Consider the following 19,549-nt stretch of genomic DNA (forward strand, 5'->3'; position numbering starts at 1 on the left):
TTTTAATGCATGTGGGGACTACAGACAAAGAGAGAGAAAGGTTGAAAATGTCCGTAAAAACACCAGCCAGCTGGTTCGCGCACGCTCTGATGACATGGCCCGGAATGCCGTCTGTCCCGCGGCTTTGTGGATATTCACCCGTCGGAAGGATCGGGTTACATTTGCTACAGAGATGGAAAGTGAACTAACCTCTAAAGCTTCGGCCGCGAGAGCTCTCTCCGCGAGGGCGGTGTTATTTCCCTCAAAACAAGCATAAAAAAGTTTAGCTTATCCGGGAGAGATGCAGTGGTGTTCATGGCGGAGTTTTTATTCCCTTTAAAGTCCGTGATGATGTTAATTCCCTGCCACATGCTTCTAGAGTTGGTGGTGTTAAACTGTGCTTCAGTCTTATTCCTGTACTGACGTTTTGCTGTTTTTCGGAGAGCATAACTGGCTTGTTTATGCTCCTCCGTGTTCCCGGAATTAAAAGCGGAGGTCCGCACATTAAGTGCCACGTGAACATTGCTATTAATCCATGGCTTCTGGTTCGGATAGATCCATATTGTTCTGGTCGGAACAACATCCTCTACGCACTTTCTGATGAAACACATTACGCTATCAGCGTAAAGCTCGATGTCGTCATCAGAGGCGGACTGGAACATCTCCCAGTCCGTGTGATCAAAACAGTCTTGTAGCGTAGAATCTGATTGGTCCGACCAGCACTGGATCGTTCTGAGGGTGGGTGCTTCCTGTTTCAGTTTCTGCCTGTAAGCGGGCAGAAGCAGAATGGAAGAGTGGTCCAATTTGCCAAATGGTGGGCGGGGGAGGGATTTGTAGCCATCCTGGAAGGGAGAGTAGCAATGGTCCAAAACCCGGTCCCCTCGTGTGTTGAAACTGATGTGTTGGTGGTATTTTGGTGTGACTGATTTGAAACTGGCTTTATTAAAGTCCCCGGTCACAATGAACGCGGCCTCAGGGTGCGCGGTTTCCTGCTTGCCCAGTCTGTGTCGGCTTGTGGCGGGATGTACACAGCAGTGATAATGATCACTGTGAATTCCCTCGGTAGCCAGAATGGTCGACACAGAAGCATGAGAAATTCCAGATCAGGAGAGCAGAAAGACTTGATAGAATGTATGTTCCTCTGATCACACCAGGATTTGTTGATCATAAAACATACACCACCCCCTCTGCTTTTACCTGAGAGGTCTTTCGCTCTGTCCGCTCGGTGCACGGAGAACCCCGCGGGTTCAATGGCTGAGTCTGGAATCTCCGCAGACATCCAAGTTTCCGTAAGGCAGATAATGCAGCAGTCCCTTGTCTCTCATTGGAAACAGATCCGTGCTTTCAGCTCGCAGAGCTTGTTATCCAGAGACTGAACATTTGTCAGTAGAATACTGGGTAGCGGGGGTCGATTTGCGCGGCGTCTTACTCTGATGAGAACGCCGGCTCTAATTCCCCTTTTCCTCCTGCAATTTCCGCGGCCGGGCAGCCCAGACAAAGGGCTCCGCTTGCGTGTTTGAAAACAGCGGGTCGGCATTGAGGAATTTGAAGTCCGGTTTACGGTGTGTAATTGCTGAACCAATGTCCAAAAGTGTTTGTCTGTTGTGGACAATAAGGCAGACAACATCCAAGACAAAAAACATAAGAATTGTAAACAAAACAAACAAAACACTACCATGTTGTGTCAGAGCTATATATTCGGCAGCAGCAGCTATATTCTGCGCCATCTTGAGTCCCAAAAAAAAAAAACCTTGCATTTGTGGATGCAGCGGCAAGTGGTGTTGACTAACAAAGGTTTACTAAAGTTATCCCAAGCCCATGTTCATGATGTCCATTACAGATGAATGCTGTTTTTTAAGACAGTGATGTCTGAGGGATTAGAGATCACGCGCATTCATAAGTGTTTTTTTGGCTTGCCCTTTACGCACAGAGATTTGAACATATTCCTTGAATCTTTAACTATATTGTGCACTGTAGAGGGTGAAATGCCCCAAATCCTTCCTATTTGTCTTTGGGGCAAATAGACAAATCTCGAATGATCATTGCTCTTGAAGCACAAGGCTATTTTTGGAGGCTTCCTATATACTATGAAACGATTGCCTCACCTGTTTAACATCTCCTTTTTCCCAATGCCTTGTTATTTCAACTCGTCAGATTGTTATTAGTCTGAAATGGCCCCTGTCTCAACTTTTTTGGAGTGTGTTGCAATCATCTGATTTGAAATTACTGTACATTTTCAAAAAACAGTGAAATTCATAAGGTAAAACATCATATAATGTTTAGTTGTAGTGCTTTAAATATAGCAAAGGCGGAATATAATTTAAAATCACTCCTTTTTGTTTTTATTTGCATTTTTCATACTGTCCCAACTTCTTCGGAATTGGGGTTGTATTTTCAGGCTTTCTGAGTTGTACAAACAAAATTCTGATGCCTCTAATGTCTGGTTTTCAGCTCCAAACATTATACTGTAGCTGTGGTAGCACATTCAAGTGAAAAGTGCTACCAAAGTCTATGGTAGTGGAATGTTTTTTTTTGTTTTTTTTTTTGCAGATTTGCAGTTCGTTGAAGTTTTAAGTGTTATGGCTGTCCCTGTTTTCTATCATAATTTATTCATGCTGCTGTTTTGCACTATCTGTAGCACAATGCTCACTCCCTCACTGATTGCAATGCTAAAACAAATAGCACTTAATTGTAAATGTTTTGTTGTAATGTTACTGTTAATTAAGTGTGTGTGTGTGTGTGTGTGTGTGTGTGTGTGTGTGTGTGTGTGTGTGTGTGTGTGCTAATAGTGTAATCTAACACAGAGTGTCAACTGGGTGCTCTCTCCAAACTCTGGCATGCTGCCCTATGCTGTCCAAAAATCATTTAGTCAGAGGTGACCAGATCTAAGTCCTGCTGTGGTCTCTGTGATTGGATTGAGAAGTGGGAGAGTGATTCATCATTGTTAATAGACACTGCTGACAGCTGGAATCAGTAGGGGTGATGCCCATGCCAGCTCTATCCTCAGCCAGTCACCACAATTTACACAATTACCACGGCAACAAGTGCCAGCGAGGAGGTAGGTAGATGGGGCTACCAAATAATTCCTATGTTTTAAACAGGTGGGAGGGATGTAAAAAGGAGACATTGCCTGTCTTCTGTTTACATCCCTAGAAAATCTAGCTGTCAATAGCAGTTATTGTACTCTTGCCATAAATGAGATTTAAAAAAAAGGTTTGGGAAGAGCTTGTTCATCTAATCCTGAAAACACAACACAAGGATATATAAACAGCTGCTTACCTCAGTCCTACACTTCTCTAACATATTTATAACTAGTCCGGGACTCCGGGTTAGGGGGACTGGAGACACTAGCTAAATCTGTTTACTTATCCATGGGACAAAATTAAAAAAATCGGCAAGCTGCAAGTTTGAGTTAAAAAAGAAAAGAAAAATGGTTTTGGTGAGTAAATAAAATGCCAAAATATAACTGCCAGTTGCAGTTACTTAATATAAAATAATTGAAAGAATTAATCATTAAAGAATAATACTCTGTCAAATTGATTTAAATTAAAACGTCTACTAAATAAAACATCTGTTGCGACTTGCACATCTCAATAGAAAATGTATCTAGGAAGTTTAGAGTACTTATTTCCTCAAGAATTCCATGTCGCAACACATATGAGGAATATTTCTTATACTAAGCCACTGAAACAAAAATTTGAGGAACAAAGTCAGTAAGTGTCTTCACGTTTTTTGACAGGTGCCATTTCAGTGACAGATGGAGACAGGCCTATCTTGTATAACACTTTAAATCCGTGAATGAACATGTGAACTCGTGAACTTATATTGCGGTACACCAATTATCACCCATTTTTCACCATTTATGTAGACTCGCAGATACATTTGCAAAGGATTTTACCTTCAAGATTTACAAGCCAGAATTTCAAAGCTTTAAATAATAATGGGCAAAATAATGTTTCTTTACTCCAAGACTGTGGCGTTTGTAATTATGAGACTGACAAGTGGAACATATACTGTATGTGTTGTCCAGACAGTGGAAAAATGTTTACCCCGCTTAGAAATATCTGAAAGGAATTTAGTCAGTCACTCACAGTTTAAAGCCTCTCAATATAATGAGAAGTTGGCTCACACAATCTCACCAAGACCTCGGCTACACCAAGGATTTGGCGAGCGCTTGATGGGAGAGGAAGAGAGAGGCTGGCAGGGCATGAAAGAACAAGTGATAGAAAATGAAAAGTTGGAAATGAATGAAGAGTGAAAGAGAGACATAAATACATAATTTTCATCTCAGCATGCCTCCGACTCTTCTAATCATGACTCTGTTTCATGACCTACAATTGGACTAGATTACACTCATGTGTTGAGCTTCATCTCAGAACGTCCCCCTATTTTATTTTATCTATTCGTCAAATCACAGCTGCTCTACACAAATATCCAGGAACTAAAAGAATAAAGCTACACCGGTATCCAGCTGTTCCTTACTGTGTTTCAGCCATATAACTCTTGCGATATATCAAATCCCCCATTCAGATCCACTGTTGTCATCCTCTTTGATAGAAATATAAATTAAAGTACAAGGGCTGCCACATCATTTATCCAAATATCCATTATCAAAATATTTTGCAGTAAACCTACGTCTTTATATCCTCTCTGTTGAATACTGTAGTTATTCTTAGAAAATAAATGTTATATGCTATTTTGTTAATAGGATTTGTTTCGTTTTTGCTTTTAACCAATTTATCTCTGAAAACAGAAATGTAAGTGCTTGCTAGATTCCTAATAGGTTCTAAGGTTCTTCATCGGGCTATTGCACTTTAAAGATAATGTGTGTAATTTTTTGATGTTAAACTATTTTCTTTATACCAGCTTAATGTGCAGAGACAACTTTTAGTAAGCCATTAGTTGGTTGATTTTTCCCAAAAAGCATAAATACAGTGGCTCTGTGGCACAGTCAAAACATTACTCTGCTTATTTGAGAATCCCAACCAGGGGTGTGTTTCCCAAAAGCATCATTAGCTAACTATGGTCGCAAGTTCCATCATTACCAACATAATTTAATAATTTGGTGTTTCCCGAAACATTCGCAAACATTCGCAAGCAGCATTGCTGGTTGTGTGGTTGAAACTACAGCTCTTTACCTTTGGTTAGAAGCATAGTTCCTTGTTAGTTTGCTGTGTGGAAATAATTTGACTTCGCCAAGGCTTCTATATATTTTATTACATATATATCTTTCATTCTATCAACACTTTGACCACGTTTACATGACCACGTTTACATGCACTTAAGAAAACTGCTTACTGCGGTGTTTTGCAGAAAGTGTTCTGAAACATCATGTAAATGCAAATTTAAAGGCCGTTAAGAAAAAGCGCTTTAACACACACAGCTTTTGTTTGAGAACATGGCTTATGTGTCCATGTTAACGCATAAGAGAATTTCATGATTTTGAAGAGTGTGCATGTGCTTAAGAGCTCAAGTGCATCGGGGGAATGCTGAAGTCTGATGTAAAGAGAAACCCTACTATTGTAGCACAATATAGCTGTCACATATACATAGTGCACGCAGCTTTTGTGTCTTCAGCAGCTTTCGCGCATTAAACAGCTTTCTGGAGTACGTGTAAATGAGCTATTATACTTTAATATCCACAGAAGTTATTACTTCACCCCATGCATAACGTCATTAAAGCTGCACTATGTATGATTTTTTGGTTAAAATTTTACAAATTGCCATTATTGATTGAGTACACAAACAACCAGTGCTCGAAACAATGTTCTTATATTACCTCGATTCACTATGGTAATCCTATAAAACTTATTTGTATTTTGAGCTGTCGGGTCAGATTTGGCACGAAATCACTGGCTTATGACGTACATCCTTGTGTCATTACGTCATGTCTATGAACATAGGTAAGAAGAACTGGCTGTCTCGTTCCCATGTAAACAGTAGATGGCGGTAATGCATTCTTTTAGTTTGCATTTAGCCATTAAACATAAGAAACTACAGTTCAGTCAGTCACACTTACACAGTTCCGGACAGCATCGCAACATTTTGGATGGATGTTTATCTGTTATCTGTTTGTCAAAGTTATTTACCTGCTATAATGCTTGGATATGTTGTCTGGTAGGGTTGTTGAAGATAATATTGCTTGTCATGCTTGTATGAATCAAACAACTGATCGCAATGTATCTACGTTTTCGGGGGAAGTTACTGTGACATCTTTACTAATATTTCTGACTTCTGAAATTGACTTCTTGTAACTGTTATACTGCATTTTTAAACATATTATTTTCATGTTTAATAAAGTATATTTTATCCCCATCCTTATTTAATCCTTGTTTTATGTTTTTTGTTTAATGTGTTATTGTGAGCATTGCATAGACATACTATTGTAGTATCACAGTTCACTTGCATTATCAACTGAGGCTGTACAATACATTATAACAAAAATAAAGTCTTCCATTGAACACGTATCAGCCATATCACGAGTATCACCTCTTAATTTGATATGTGTAGTACAATACAAACATTAATAGTAGATAAAACTCTTGAAAAATTATATTAAAATATACTGGTAGTGATTGAGATAAAAGTGCTTTGAGTGTAGTGTCAGAAAAGCACTATAAGTGTCAAATTCATTCATTCAAAATATGTGAATACGAGTGTTATTTATCTTCATTAAAGCAAGTAATATTTCAGTTTTAAATGTTTAATCATATAACATTATATCATCATGAAAATAGCATGTTATGACTCCGGCTCTGAATATCTGCAGTCATGATCACACACAGACAAAGCTCAAATCATGAGATTCATCCATCAGAAGAGCAGTGCTGAAATACGATTCACGTAAAGTGTTCTTCCGCAAATTGCTTGCAATTTTAAGTTTCAACCACAGATGTCGCTAGAGTGCACCAAGATACGTCATGCAGTTTTAAGGACAGATCCACTGTATATTGTTGAACCAAGGTAGTTCGAACGATGGATGTGTGACATAGTTACTACGGTTTAAAGAAACAGTCGTTAATAGTTACGTAGTTGTACGGGAAGTGCACCCCAGCCCTACACAGTAGCATTCAGTCAACCAATGGCTTGAGTTTGGGGTGGCAGTGTTCTGGAAACCTGATTGAAAACATTCATTGTTTTTGCCATTCTGTTTTGTGAAACTAGCGGCACACAAATTACACACATTTAAAGGACAGTGCCAGAATGTATTGTGTTTGACTGTGCAGCACTCAAGAATATCTTGGAATTCTCTGTATTGGAGAGTAGAGTATCCTGGACTTACTATGCTTGCTCTTTTTTTGTTTAGAACTATACTCCCATAATTCTCTTTTGTCTAACCTTTCAATCCTCTTTATACTGACTCACTCTGTTTTAACCCTGTTGTGCCATCTCCATTTCTTTTCTTGTGAGTCCACCTTCTAAGTTTTTATTGCATAGTTTTTGGACCAGTGGTTCTAAAGGTCTGACTTGGTGTCCTTTACTACTGTGAGTGTTCCTGGTTTCCACTTCCTTTTGTGCTCTTCACTTTTTCAGCTTGGTGTTTTATGGTTTTAATTTGCTTTTGTGCCCTCTCTCTAATGTACAGTTCTTCATCTTTGTTGTTTGCAGAGCATTGTCTAGTTTCAGATGTGCTGTTAATTGCTCTTCTTTGTGATTGATGTATGTCTTTGAATCCCAAGTTTCCCTTCATTAGTGCGTTTGCAAAAAGATTCTATTAACAAGTTGATAAGTAATGTATCACAATACATGATTGCGTTTTCATCATTTGTGGGCAGATTGAAAAGTACCCACTTAATAGAACCAAATAGAAGCCTAAATAAGACCCAAAATGCGGTCTTCTTAATCTTGGTCCGCACCCAAAATCTGCCCTAAAATAGTGTTCACTTGTTTAAATGGAAGTTACTGAGCATAGTGAGTCTCTTTGCAGAGGAAGGGACTAGTGACGGTCCCTGGAGCAGTCCCGTCACCGTGGCCCCACGGAGAGGGCCCCAGGGCAGGTCAAGACCACTTGAGCCTCAAGACCCCAGTAGAAACAGGAGGGCACACCCAAACTGGGCTATTCTGGGTAAATACATCAATAATGCATGCTATAAAAGATTGGGATAAGTGGATGAGTGTGCATGCCATTAAAAAGAGACAGAGAGAGTCTACAAAAGAAAGGGTGCCATGATGTCATACTGACATTTAAACATCATTGGTTGGTATACTGTAATGTCATTACACATGGTATAGGCTTTACAGTCAGTCTTTGTTCTAGGTGGCTGAATAGAAGCAAAATATGAGAATCAGGGTAAACAGATTGAAACAAGAGTGAGACAATTAGTTCTGTTAGAGTGAGAAAAGAAGTACAATTATGAGCATCAGAGGCACGCACTGTACAGGAACCATTACAAATTACAAAGTTTTGCAAATTAAAATAAATCTAATTTGATGAGCGGACTCTTTTATACCCTACTGAACATACATTATTGCAACATACATTCTCATTGCTAGTCCTGATTTCAGTCATCTCTCTTTCTATCATGTGAAACACACACACAAACATTTATGTAGGGACATCTATTGACTTCTCTTGCTTTATACTGAGCTAATGATTTATCCCCTTACCATACCCCTAAACATAACCCTTACAGAAACCTTGTTGCATTTTGTTTTTTCATTTTCATAAAGACATTATTTAGTATGTTTATCAAGCATGGGAAACGAATGCTGGAACATGCAATGTCAAATTAAAGAGATTTCAGGATTTACTGTCCTTGTGAGGACAGTTGGTCTTAATTATTTGCCTGTTGGCCAACAAGGTATAGGCAACTGACTAAAAAAAGTTAGAAATAATGATATATGAAAATTATATAGAACTCCAAATCTTTGCAGACATAACTGTATTCTTTGTTTTCAGTAGACCTCTATGTTTGGTAAGGAAAAACCCTTTATCTCCCTTTCTGAGTAAACAAAGCTGTAAAATATAAAATGGAATATAAAGTGACGATTGAGAGCCTGGAGTTTTGGCTCTGTGAGACTCTGGCATTCATACAGGATGAATAATTTAAATATCTGCTATATTGTTTGTACTGCAAAGAGAGGGGGGATGGTTTTCCTCTCATTCTGCTGAACTGAGGGTGGTTTTTAGGCCTCATAGGATAAGTACCACAGCTGACTGATTAGTTTCCTCACTGTCCACATTTTAACAAATATGATAGATAAGTATTACCTACAGAGATTCTGACTGCTTTTACCTGTTGACACTAAACAAATGGAAAGCTCAAACCCTGATTTAAATTATATCAATTTTTTTTTTTTTTTTTTTTTGTAAGGCAGGTGCGTTATTGGCAGGCTGTTACCTCTAAAGGTTATGACAATGAAAATATGGAAATACTGCTTTGAAAGGCTTGTGTTTTATATTAAACTAAACAACAAAAAAGTGACTAGAGGACTTGGATATGGGAGTGTTGTTCAGATCGTGTCTAGAATAACAATTTTCATTACAATGAATATGAATGGAAACCTTGAATCTGTATGCTGTATGTCACAGGCAACACCTCAGGGAAACCTGGATGCGATGCAGCAACAAAGACACACACACACATTGATCAAAGTTTTCCCTTCAGATCTTTGATGCATTGTAATTGACAGCGCTAACACTGAAATAGTTAGGATAATCCACCTTTACAATGTGTTCACAGTGTAACAATGTGAAAAATAGTGCAACTGGTTTTGCTTCAGTGGTATAATTATTTATTACAGGACCATCATTATTTATTATACAAAAGCAAGCAAACATGTCCCTAAAATCAAACATATTTAATATTAATATTAACCTTGGAAGCCAAAAATTCACCACACAAAACACATTAAACATAAGGGCAAAGCACATTTATTCTATAGTGAACTTGTATTCAATGTAGTCTGCATGGGTATTATTATTTTTATTTTTATTATTTATTTATTTTTTTGGTAGTTTTGAGGATGAGGGCATGTCACGCAACTTGTAATATGTGTGCTAGCTTCTAAGTGACCAGATGAATTTACACCAAAAATACTGTAGTTTGATTGTACGCATGGCTTTGACATCAACAACAAAAGAAATGGGAAGCATTGTATCATCCCTTTTAAAAGTTGATAAGCCTATGTATTTTGCAGTCCTATTATAGGAACAATTATATATGTTTATTTGCATTTTATTATTTGCAATGAGCATTGTTTTTCTCTGCTGTCCACGACCCCATAAAAACAGACCTGCGACCAACCAAGCCACTGCTGATTACACTGCAAAAGTATGCTTTAAAATGGTCTCCTGAAGTATCACTATTCATCTCTAATACTGGCCATCCCCTTCTCTCCTGATATTAGATTGTACCTCCAGAGACAGCTGTATGTATGATGTCTGAGGCTGTTTCTTACTGGATCACTGATTTTCGCAGAGCTCTACACTGTATATCAATATTTAAAACTTAAATATATTAGCATTCACAGCCTCCAGACAGGGGCCAAGTAAACACACAGACCAGGCTGGGTAATATTAATATTTTTATTGAGAACAGTTGAACAGAAATTAAATCCAGCTCATTTGCATAAGAGACAGTACTGTTCAGGAACTGGTGAATGTGCTCAGCTCTGCGTGAACATTCCAAGCTGTTTACGGCAGGGTGGGGAGGGGATTTTTTTTAGCCATGTGGCACCTCTCCTCCATGCCCACCGCCTTTAATGTGCTGTTGATTTAGATCGTAGCTGTTTGCGATTGGTACTTAGAGGCAGGATGAAAGCAGGAAACAGGTCAGCGAGCCCTCTGTGAAAGAGCCCCGAGGATTTGCATGGGCCAGGCCCAGTCATGCATGCATATTCACAGCCACTTGACAGGTGACTCTGGATAAAATAAATAAATATAAAAAGGCCAGAAAGAGCATACTATTCCCAAAGACCTTGAAATTATGTTCCAGATTTAGAGCAATAACGGGATCCAAGCTGGCATGCACCTGGCCTACAGGGGAATAAATGGGGAGTAAAGAAAGTATGGTGTGAGCATTGGCGTGATATCTCTCTGCCGTCCATGAGGAAGTGCTAGTTTTTCAGCCAACAAATTACCAGCCTACTATAATAAAGCAATAAGCCACTAGAGGTGGTGATTTTTGCTTAAAACCCCCTTACCTTTTATTAAAACGCACAGACGGCGGCAACGGCAGTGCATTGCAGTAAGTCACCAATGCTCAGTGAACAGTATCTTTTTTTATTATTATTAATAATAATTGGAATAATCAATTCTTTTGCCAGGTAATATAATGCATTATCCTGCAGACTGTTTATGGCTACTAAGCATCATAGCAACTTGGCATATTAATACAGAATGTGTGGTAACAGGTGTGCTTTTATTGTCATTTTACAATGGCTTTGAATGGGACTCTTCCAATCAGCATTCAGAGTCAGAAATATCCATTCTATAATTTGTCTTTTTTTTTTTTTTTCTTCTTTCTGGATGCCAGTTGTCAGTTGTCACAACAGAGATAAATCGATCTTGAAAATTGATCTTGTTTTTTATTTCAAATGAAATGACAGTTTGCACTGCAGGACTGTGGATCTGAATAAAAGCCATTACTCTAAAAATGAGTGATGTTTGGAGAGAATGTATATGCATATGTAGTCAAATTACTGTTGAATTTTGGTCCTGTTTGATGACTTATGATTCTACTAAGCTGATATCGATTTTCATAAGCATTGGTGTGGGACAGCAGATATAATGTTAACTGTGGCACATTAGCCGCTTTTGAAAGCAAAATTTCAGCCTTACAGAAAGCAAAGCTGGTTTTATGGCAGAACTTTAAGGCAGCTTTTATCTGTGTGGTGCTCTTGCCAACCTCTCCATTGTACAAATGTGAAGCAAATCATAATGTTTTACTAAGTCGTTTTCTTTCTCCCAGCATGCTTACTAGTCATTAGGCAATTTCCTAGGTTTTCAGCACAAGGAAATGTCTTCCAATTTGTAAAACTTTATTTTATTTTTTTCTCCACCAAACAGTTTCCTTTGGTATTCTGTTGCCAGTAATTACAGAATTTCTCAACAGGCACAGAGCAATGCATTTCACTATTTGAAATGCCATTTTTTGACATTTGTTTTAAAATAGAGCAGAGTTGATTATGAAGATTTTTCCAGAGCTTTGATGAAGATAGTGCTGTCTGTGGGCAGTTACACTACAACATTGGTGAATACAGTCTGTCTGAATGTTCTAAACTTTCATTTAGAATCTGTGACTTCTGCCTACAGTGCTGTCCAGGTTTTCACAGCTTGTACCTTATACATTATTCACCAGGCCTGATTCGTCGAAATCTGAGTAGTCTGCCGCATGAGTAAGAGGTAGCAAAAGAACAAGGGAGAGTTTGAGAGAGTGTAGAGAGGAAGTGGGTGGTAATAGGACCTGTCTGGAGCACATTTGTACATGTGTTTGTGTGTTTCTTCACATAAGCATTGTGTAGTATTTAGAAAGTCTGTGGTGTGTGAATTTATGTGAGTGAAGTCTATCTGAGATGTGGCAGCCAAAAGCTAACATATGACATCTGTGCAAGTGCATGAATGTGTGAGACTTCTTTCCATTATCCTCATGCGACCCCACGTCCACATGCGTAGACACTGTATTTTGACTTCGCTATACGCAACGCATAATTGGAATGAATAAAAACCATTGAACCATTTTTTCACTGAAACCTGTTTGGTTGTAAACAGTAAAGTCTCTAGTTTCGTTTGATATGCCGCTTTAAAAAAATCTGTTCATGTTTCGTGTGTCAGCAGGCTGATAAACATGATGTCTACATATTTGGACACTGGCACTGCATTTCCTCAAAGGTAGAAAAAACATGTTACTTATTTTGAATAACTTTCAACTCTAACACATACACTATATTGCCAAAAGTATTCGCTCACCTGCCTTTAGATGCATATGAACTTAAGTGACATCCCATTCTTAATCCATAGGGTTTAATATGACATCGGCCCACCCTTTGCAGCTATAACAGCTTCAACTCTTCTGGGAAGGCTTTCCACAAGGTTTAGGAGTGTGTTTATGGGAATTTTTGACCATTCTTCCAGAAGCGCATTTGTGAGGTCAGACACTGATGTTGGATGAGAAGGCCTGGCTCACAGTCTTCGCTCAAATTCATCCCAAAGGTGCTCTATCGGGTTGAGGTCAGGACTCTGTGCAGGCCAGTCAAGTTCTTCCACACCAAACTCGCTCATCCATGTCTTTATGGACCTTGCTTTGTGCACTGGTGTGCAGTCATGTTGGAACAGGAAGGGGCCATCCCCAAACTGTTCCCACAAAGTTGGGAGCATGGAATTGTCCAAAATCTCTTGGTATGCTGAAGCATTCAGAGTTCCTTTCACTGGAACTAAGGGGCCAAGCCCAGCTCCTGAAAAACAACCCCACACCATAATCCCTCCTCCACCAAACTTCACAGTTGGCACAATGCAGTCAGACAAGTACCGTTCTCCTGGCAACCGCCAAACCCAGACTCGTCCATCAGATTGCCAGATGGAGAAGCATGATTCGTCACTCCAGAGAACACGTCTCCACTGCTCTAGAGTCCAGTGGTGGCGTGCTTTACACCAATGCATCCAACGCTTTGCATTGCACTTGGTGATGTATGGCTTGGATGCAGCTGCTCGGCCATGGAAACCCATTCCATGAAGCTCTCTATGCACTGTTCTTGAGCTAATCTGAAGGCCACATGAACTTTGGAGGTCTGTAGCGATTGACTCTGCAGAAAGTTGGCGACCTCTGCGCACTATGCGCCTCAGCATCCGCTGACCCCACTCTGTCATTTTACGTGGCCTACCACTTCGTGGCTGAGTTGCTGTCATTCCCAATCGCTTCCACTTTGTTATAATACCACTGACAGTTGACTGTGGAATATTTAGTAGCGAGGAAATTTCACGACTGGACTTGTTGCACAGGTGGCATCCTATCACAGTACCATGCTGGAATTCACTGAGCTCCTGAGAGCGGCCCATTCTTTCACAAATGTTTGTAGAAGCAGTCTGCATGCCTAGGTGCTTCATTTTATACACCTGTGGCCATGGAAGTGATTGGAACACCTGAATTCAATTATTTGGATGGGTGAGCGAATACTTTTGGCAATATAGTGTATGTGTGGGTTCTTCCTGGTTACTTTCATAACCTCCATTCCCTGATGGAGGGAACGAGACGTTGTGTCGATGTAGTGACACTAGGGGTCACTCTTGGGAGCCCCAAACACCTCTGCTTTTTTGAAAAAAGGCCAATGAAATTTGGCGAGTGGAATTTGCATGCCACTCCCCTGGACATATGGGTATAAAAGGAGCTGGTATGCAACCACTCATTCAGGTTTTGTGGTGAGGAGCCGAGACCAGGTCCCGGCCATTTCAGCGGGTAGTTCAGCGTTGTGGCAAGAGGGACACAACGTCTCGTTCCCTCCATCAGGGAACGGAGGTTACGAAAGTAACCAGGACGTTCCCTATCTGTCACTCACTCGACGTTGTGTTGATGTAGTGACACTAGGGGTCCCTATACAAAACGCCACAACTATCTGAACTGTGTTACTTGAACTGGTGGTGTGTGACAGGCAGACCGCTGTGTGCCTCGTAGCCAGCACACCAGGCCGTCACGTAACCTCCCCCAACGCTCTTATGAGCGTCGAACGGTCCATCAGGAACAAGTCGACTGCCCAACTGTAGGGACAGGCTAGTCCAGCCGAGGTCTCTTTCCCTCTCTTTGATCCCCAGAAAGAGTGGAATTTGTTAACTGACTGGGAGCCATAAGTGTCTGCGTCGGGAGGTGTCCCTCCCAAGGGGAAGACACCGCGGAGACCACACCCTGCCCAAAGGGGGGGGTATTTTGAGTGGAATACGTCACATGGTCTTACCGAGTCTTGTCAGAAGTATGTCATGTGGAGAGGTCCCATGGTAGGTCCTACCTGAAGGGGGAGGAGTTTCTACAGAGCATGGTGACTGGGGGCAGAGGGGCCTCTGCCCAAGGAAGACACAGTTTGCATTTGCAGAAAATATCACATGGGGTGCTCAGAGCTTCTAAGGCTCTGCGTGCGATCCAAATAGATGCGTAAAGCTCGCACCGGACACAGCAACGCCAAGGCTGGTTCTGCCTCCTCCTGGGGCGGTGCTTGCAGGTTCACCACCTGATCCCTAAAAGAGGTCGTGGGAACCTTGGGCACATAACCCAGTCGGGGTCTCAGGATCACGTGAGAGTAACCCAGACTGAACTTCAGGCACGATTCGCTGACAGAGAACGCCTGCAGGTCCCCTACCCTTTTGATGGAAGTGAGCGCAGTCAGGAGGGCAGTCTTCAAAGAGAGTGCCTTAAGCTCAGCTGACTCCAAGGGCTCAAAGGGAGCTCCCCATAGACCCCGAAGGACTACAGAGAGGTCCCATGAGGGGATGAGGTGCGGTCTGGAGGGATTCAACCTCCTAGCGCCTCTCAGGAACCTGATGATCAAGTTGTGCTTCCCCAAGTACTTACCATCTATTGCATCGTGATGAGCCGAAATAGCGGCTACATACACCTTCAAGGTGGAGGAGGACAGCCGCCCCTCCAGCCTCTCCTGCAGGAAGGAAAGCACCGATCTGACTGCGCATCTCTGGGGGTCTTTGCATCGGGAAGAACACCACTTAGCGAACAGATGCCACTTCAAGGTATACAGGCGCCTCGTAGAGGGAGCCCTAGGCTGAGTGATCGTGTCTACCACCACGGGTGGTAGGCCACTTAGGTCTTTCGCATCCCGTTCAGGGGCCAGACGTGGAGATTCCAGAGGTCTGGTCGCGGGTGCCAGATGATGTCCCGTCCCTTAGAAAGAAGGGGAATTCCTCAGGGGAATTCGTCAATTCGCCAGTTGGATGGGCCAGTAGGTTGCTACTAGGATGACCTGCTCCTCATCCTCCCTGACCTTGCACAGGGTCTGTGCAAGTAGGCTCACTGGGGGAAACCCATATTTGCGTAGTCCAGGGGGCCAACTGTATGCCAGTGCATCTATACCGAGGGGTACCTCGGTCAGGGCATTACAAAGTGGGCAGTGGGAGGATTCCCGGGAAGCAAACAGGTCTACCTGTGCTCGACCGAATCGACTCCAAATCAGCTGGACCACCTGAGGGTGGAGTCTCCACTCTCCCCTGAGGGTAACCTGATGTGACAGCACGTCCGCTGCATTGTTGAGGTCACCTGGGATGTGAGTGGAGGACTCCAGAGGAGACGGCAGGCGAGTTGTGACATGCAACGGGAGCGTAGACTGCCTTGACAGTTGATGTACGCTACCATCGCTGTGTTGTCCGTCTGGACCAACACGTGCTTGCCCTGGATCAACGGCCGGAACCTCCGCAGGGCGAGCAGTACTGCCAACAACTCTAGGCAGTTGATGTGCTAACGCAGCCACGGGCAAGTCCAGGAGCCGGCAGCTGTGTGCCTGTTGCGTCCGGTGCCCCAGCCCATCTTGGAGGCATCTGTTGTAACCACGATGTGCCTGGAGACCTTCTGTAGGGGAACCCCTGCCCATAGAAATGCAAGGTCGGTCCAAGGGCTGAAGAGGCGGCGACAGATCGGTGTGATGGTCATGCGATGTGTCCCGTGGTGCCATGCCAATCTCGGGACTCGAGTCTGAAGCCAGTGCTGAAGCGGTCTCATATGCATCAACCCGAATGGTGTGGCCGCCGCAGAGGATGCCATATGCCCCAGGAGCCTCTGAAAAAGTTTCAGTGGAACCACTGTCCTCCATCTGAACGCCTTCAGACAGTTCAGCACTGACTGCGCGCTCTTGTTCATGAGGCGCGCTGTCATCGAGACGGAGTCCAACTCCAAATCGAGAAAAGAGATGCTCTGAACCGGGGAGAGCTTGCTCTTTTCCCAGTTGACCCGAAGCCCCAGTCGGCTGAGGTGCTGGAGCACGAGGTCCCTGTGTGCGCACAGCAACTCTCGAGAGTGAGCTAGGATTAGCCAGTCATGGAGATAGTTGAGGATGCAGACGCCCACTTCCCTTAGCGGGGCAAGGGCTGCCTCTGCGACCTTCGTGAAGACGCGAGGGGACAAGGACAGGCCGAAGGGGAGGACCTTGCACTGGTATGCCTGGCCTTCGAAGGCAAACCGCAGGAAGGGTCTGTGTCGAGGTAAGGCCGAGACGTATCAGTACGCGTCCTGTAGGTCTAACGCCGTGAACCAATCTTGATGCCGGATGCTCGTTAGAGTGCGTTTTTGCATCAGCATCTTGGACGGGAGTCTTTGCAAAGCCCGGTTCAGTACTCGCAGGTCCAGGATTGGTCACAACCCACTGCCTTCGGTACGATGAAGTAAGGGCTGTAGAACCCTTTCTTCATCTCGGCTGGAGGGACAGGCTCTATCGCGCCCTTGCGCAGAAGGATAGCGATCTCCACATGCAAGGTAGCAGCATTCTCGCCCTTCACCGAGGTGAAGCGGACGCCGCTGAACCTGGGCAGGCGCCTGGTGAACTGAATCGCGTAGCCGAAACAGACGGTCCGGGTCAGCCATCGTGACGGGTTGGAAAGCACGAGCCATGAGCCCAAACTCCGGGTGAGGGGGACCAAGGGAATGATCACTTTGGACGTAACGGTGGGTGGGGCCTCACGGCGGGGCGGATCTCGAGGTGCCACGTCGAGGGGACTCAAGCCCTATGGCCATGCTGAGTCCAGGGACATCGAAGCACTTACCTGGCTCCTGCCGCCCACCATAAGATTGGCCGAGGAGGGGGGAGGAGGAATCTCGTCCCCGTAGTCCACTGGAACCAATCCCTTGTGGGCGTGTTTGTGCCACAGCTGGGTGCACAGGGGCGGGGGGTTTGCCGCTGGAGCACCATACCTGCCAAAATGGGACGGTGGACAATTGTCGTGACGACGGCCGTGCGCACCAAATATGTGACCCAGGAGATGAGGGAACCATTCTTTTGTCAGGCTTTTGGGTGCCGCAGCCTCCTGGGCATGCGGCGACAAAAGATTCTCCTCCCAGCCCTCCAACGGGGATGGAGTGGTCTGTCGACCAGCCCCAGAGAAGTGGGTCTCCTCGCCCCTGGGTCGCCCATCTCGGGGGTGCTTCGAAGCCTTCCTCGGGTTCTTAGCGGCCGGCCACGAGACGGGTGGCGTCTGCTTCCTGCGGAGGGCTCCACGCCGGAGCCGGGCCATGGGGCAGGCTGCGGCATAGCCGGTGTTGTTGCTGTAGGAGGACGCCCTTGGCGACGAGCAGACAGGGTGCGGGGTCTTAAGCCGTGCCGGGGCAGGATATGTTGTAAGGCCTCCGTCTGCTTCTTCACCGCCGAGAACTGCTGGACAAATTCCTCGACGGCATCGCCAAACAGACTAACCTGGGAAATGGGGGCGTCAAGGAACCATGCCTTGTCCTCCTCTCCCATCTCAACCAAGTTGCGCCAAAGGTGGCGCTCCTGGACCACCAGGGTGGACATCGCCTGCCCGAGAGACCGCGCCATGACCTTCATTGCCCGGAGAGCAAGGTCGGTCGCCGAGCACAGTTCCTGCATCAATCCCGAGTCAGAACTATCCTCGTGTAGTTATTTTAGCGCCTTGGCTTGGTGTACTTGCAGGAGAGCCATGGCATGCAGGGCAGAGGTGGCTTGTCCAGCGGCACTACAGGCGCCTGCTTCGGGGATAGTGAGAGCGGGGGAGCTGAAAGACCGGGACCAGGCAGTAAAAGGTGCCTCCCACAATCTTGTCAGCTCCTCATGCACTCCCAAAAGAAAGGAACGGGGGTGGGGTGTGGCCGTGGGCGGCGCCCCAAGCCCAGGAACCAATCATCGAGCCGCGAGGGTTCAGGGGAGAGTGGAGGGTTCCACTCTAGCCCGATGCTCGCGGCCGCCCGGGAAAGCATGTCCGTTATTTCCGTGTCGGCGTGAGCCTCTGCATCAGACTGGACGAGCCCGCTCTCCGATGCTGCGCTCTATAACTCATCGTCTTCCCGAGCTCCGAACGAGAAGTTGAACTCGCGCTGAGACGAGCCGGCGGTCTCATGCGAGAGCCCGATCGGGGCAAGCGAGCGTGCTGGGGAATGGGAGGTTCGTGGGTGGACACCCGGCAGAGGTGGTCCCATTGATGTCCCCAAATTGCCCCCAGTGCTAACCGACGCGGCCTCAAACCCGTAGGTAGAAGGAACGGTGCGGGGAGCCACGGGGTGGCTAGCTTTCTTACAAAAGCAAGCCGCAACGCAAAGTTGCCATGGTCATGTTCTCGCAATGAGGACATGACCCATCATTGTTCTCGCAATGAGGACATGACCCATCCACGAACGATGTCTCCGCGTGGGCAGCGCCCAGACACGTAAGACAGCGATCGTGGCCGTCAGAAGCAGAGATAATAGAAGGAACGGTGCGGGGAGCCACGGGGTGGCTAGCTTTCTTACAAAAGCAAGCCGCGACGCAAAGTTGCCATGGTCATGTTCTCGCAATGAGGACATGACCCATCATTGTTCTCGCAAAGAGGACATGACCCATCCACGAACGATGTCTCCGCGTGGGCAGCGCCCAGACACGTAAGACAGCGATCGTGGCCGTCAGAAGCAGAGAGATAATGACCGCAACAAGGAAT

The 19,549-nt window shown here is 44.5% G+C and overlaps 1 protein-coding gene across 2 annotated transcripts in view; it reads left to right on the forward strand.

The window, feature by feature from the left end:
- gfra1a (gdnf family receptor alpha 1a) overlaps positions 1 to 19,549 on the forward strand; it is a 148,676-nt gene that overhangs the window by 22,488 nt on the left and 106,639 nt on the right. Inside the window, exon 4 of one of the 2 annotated variants that reach the window (XM_051648614.1) lies at positions 7,907 to 8,044. The exons of the other annotated variant lie outside the window; for it this stretch is intronic. Coding sequence (XP_051504574.1) covers positions 7,907 to 8,044 — 138 coding nt within the window. The remainder of the gene's footprint in view (positions 1 to 7,906; positions 8,045 to 19,549) is intronic. 2 annotated transcript variants of the gene reach the window in all.

The sequence above is a fragment of the Myxocyprinus asiaticus genome, chromosome 21, assembly GCF_019703515.2.
Source record: "Myxocyprinus asiaticus isolate MX2 ecotype Aquarium Trade chromosome 21, UBuf_Myxa_2, whole genome shotgun sequence".
NCBI classification, from domain to species: domain Eukaryota; kingdom Metazoa; phylum Chordata; class Actinopteri; order Cypriniformes; family Catostomidae; genus Myxocyprinus; species Myxocyprinus asiaticus.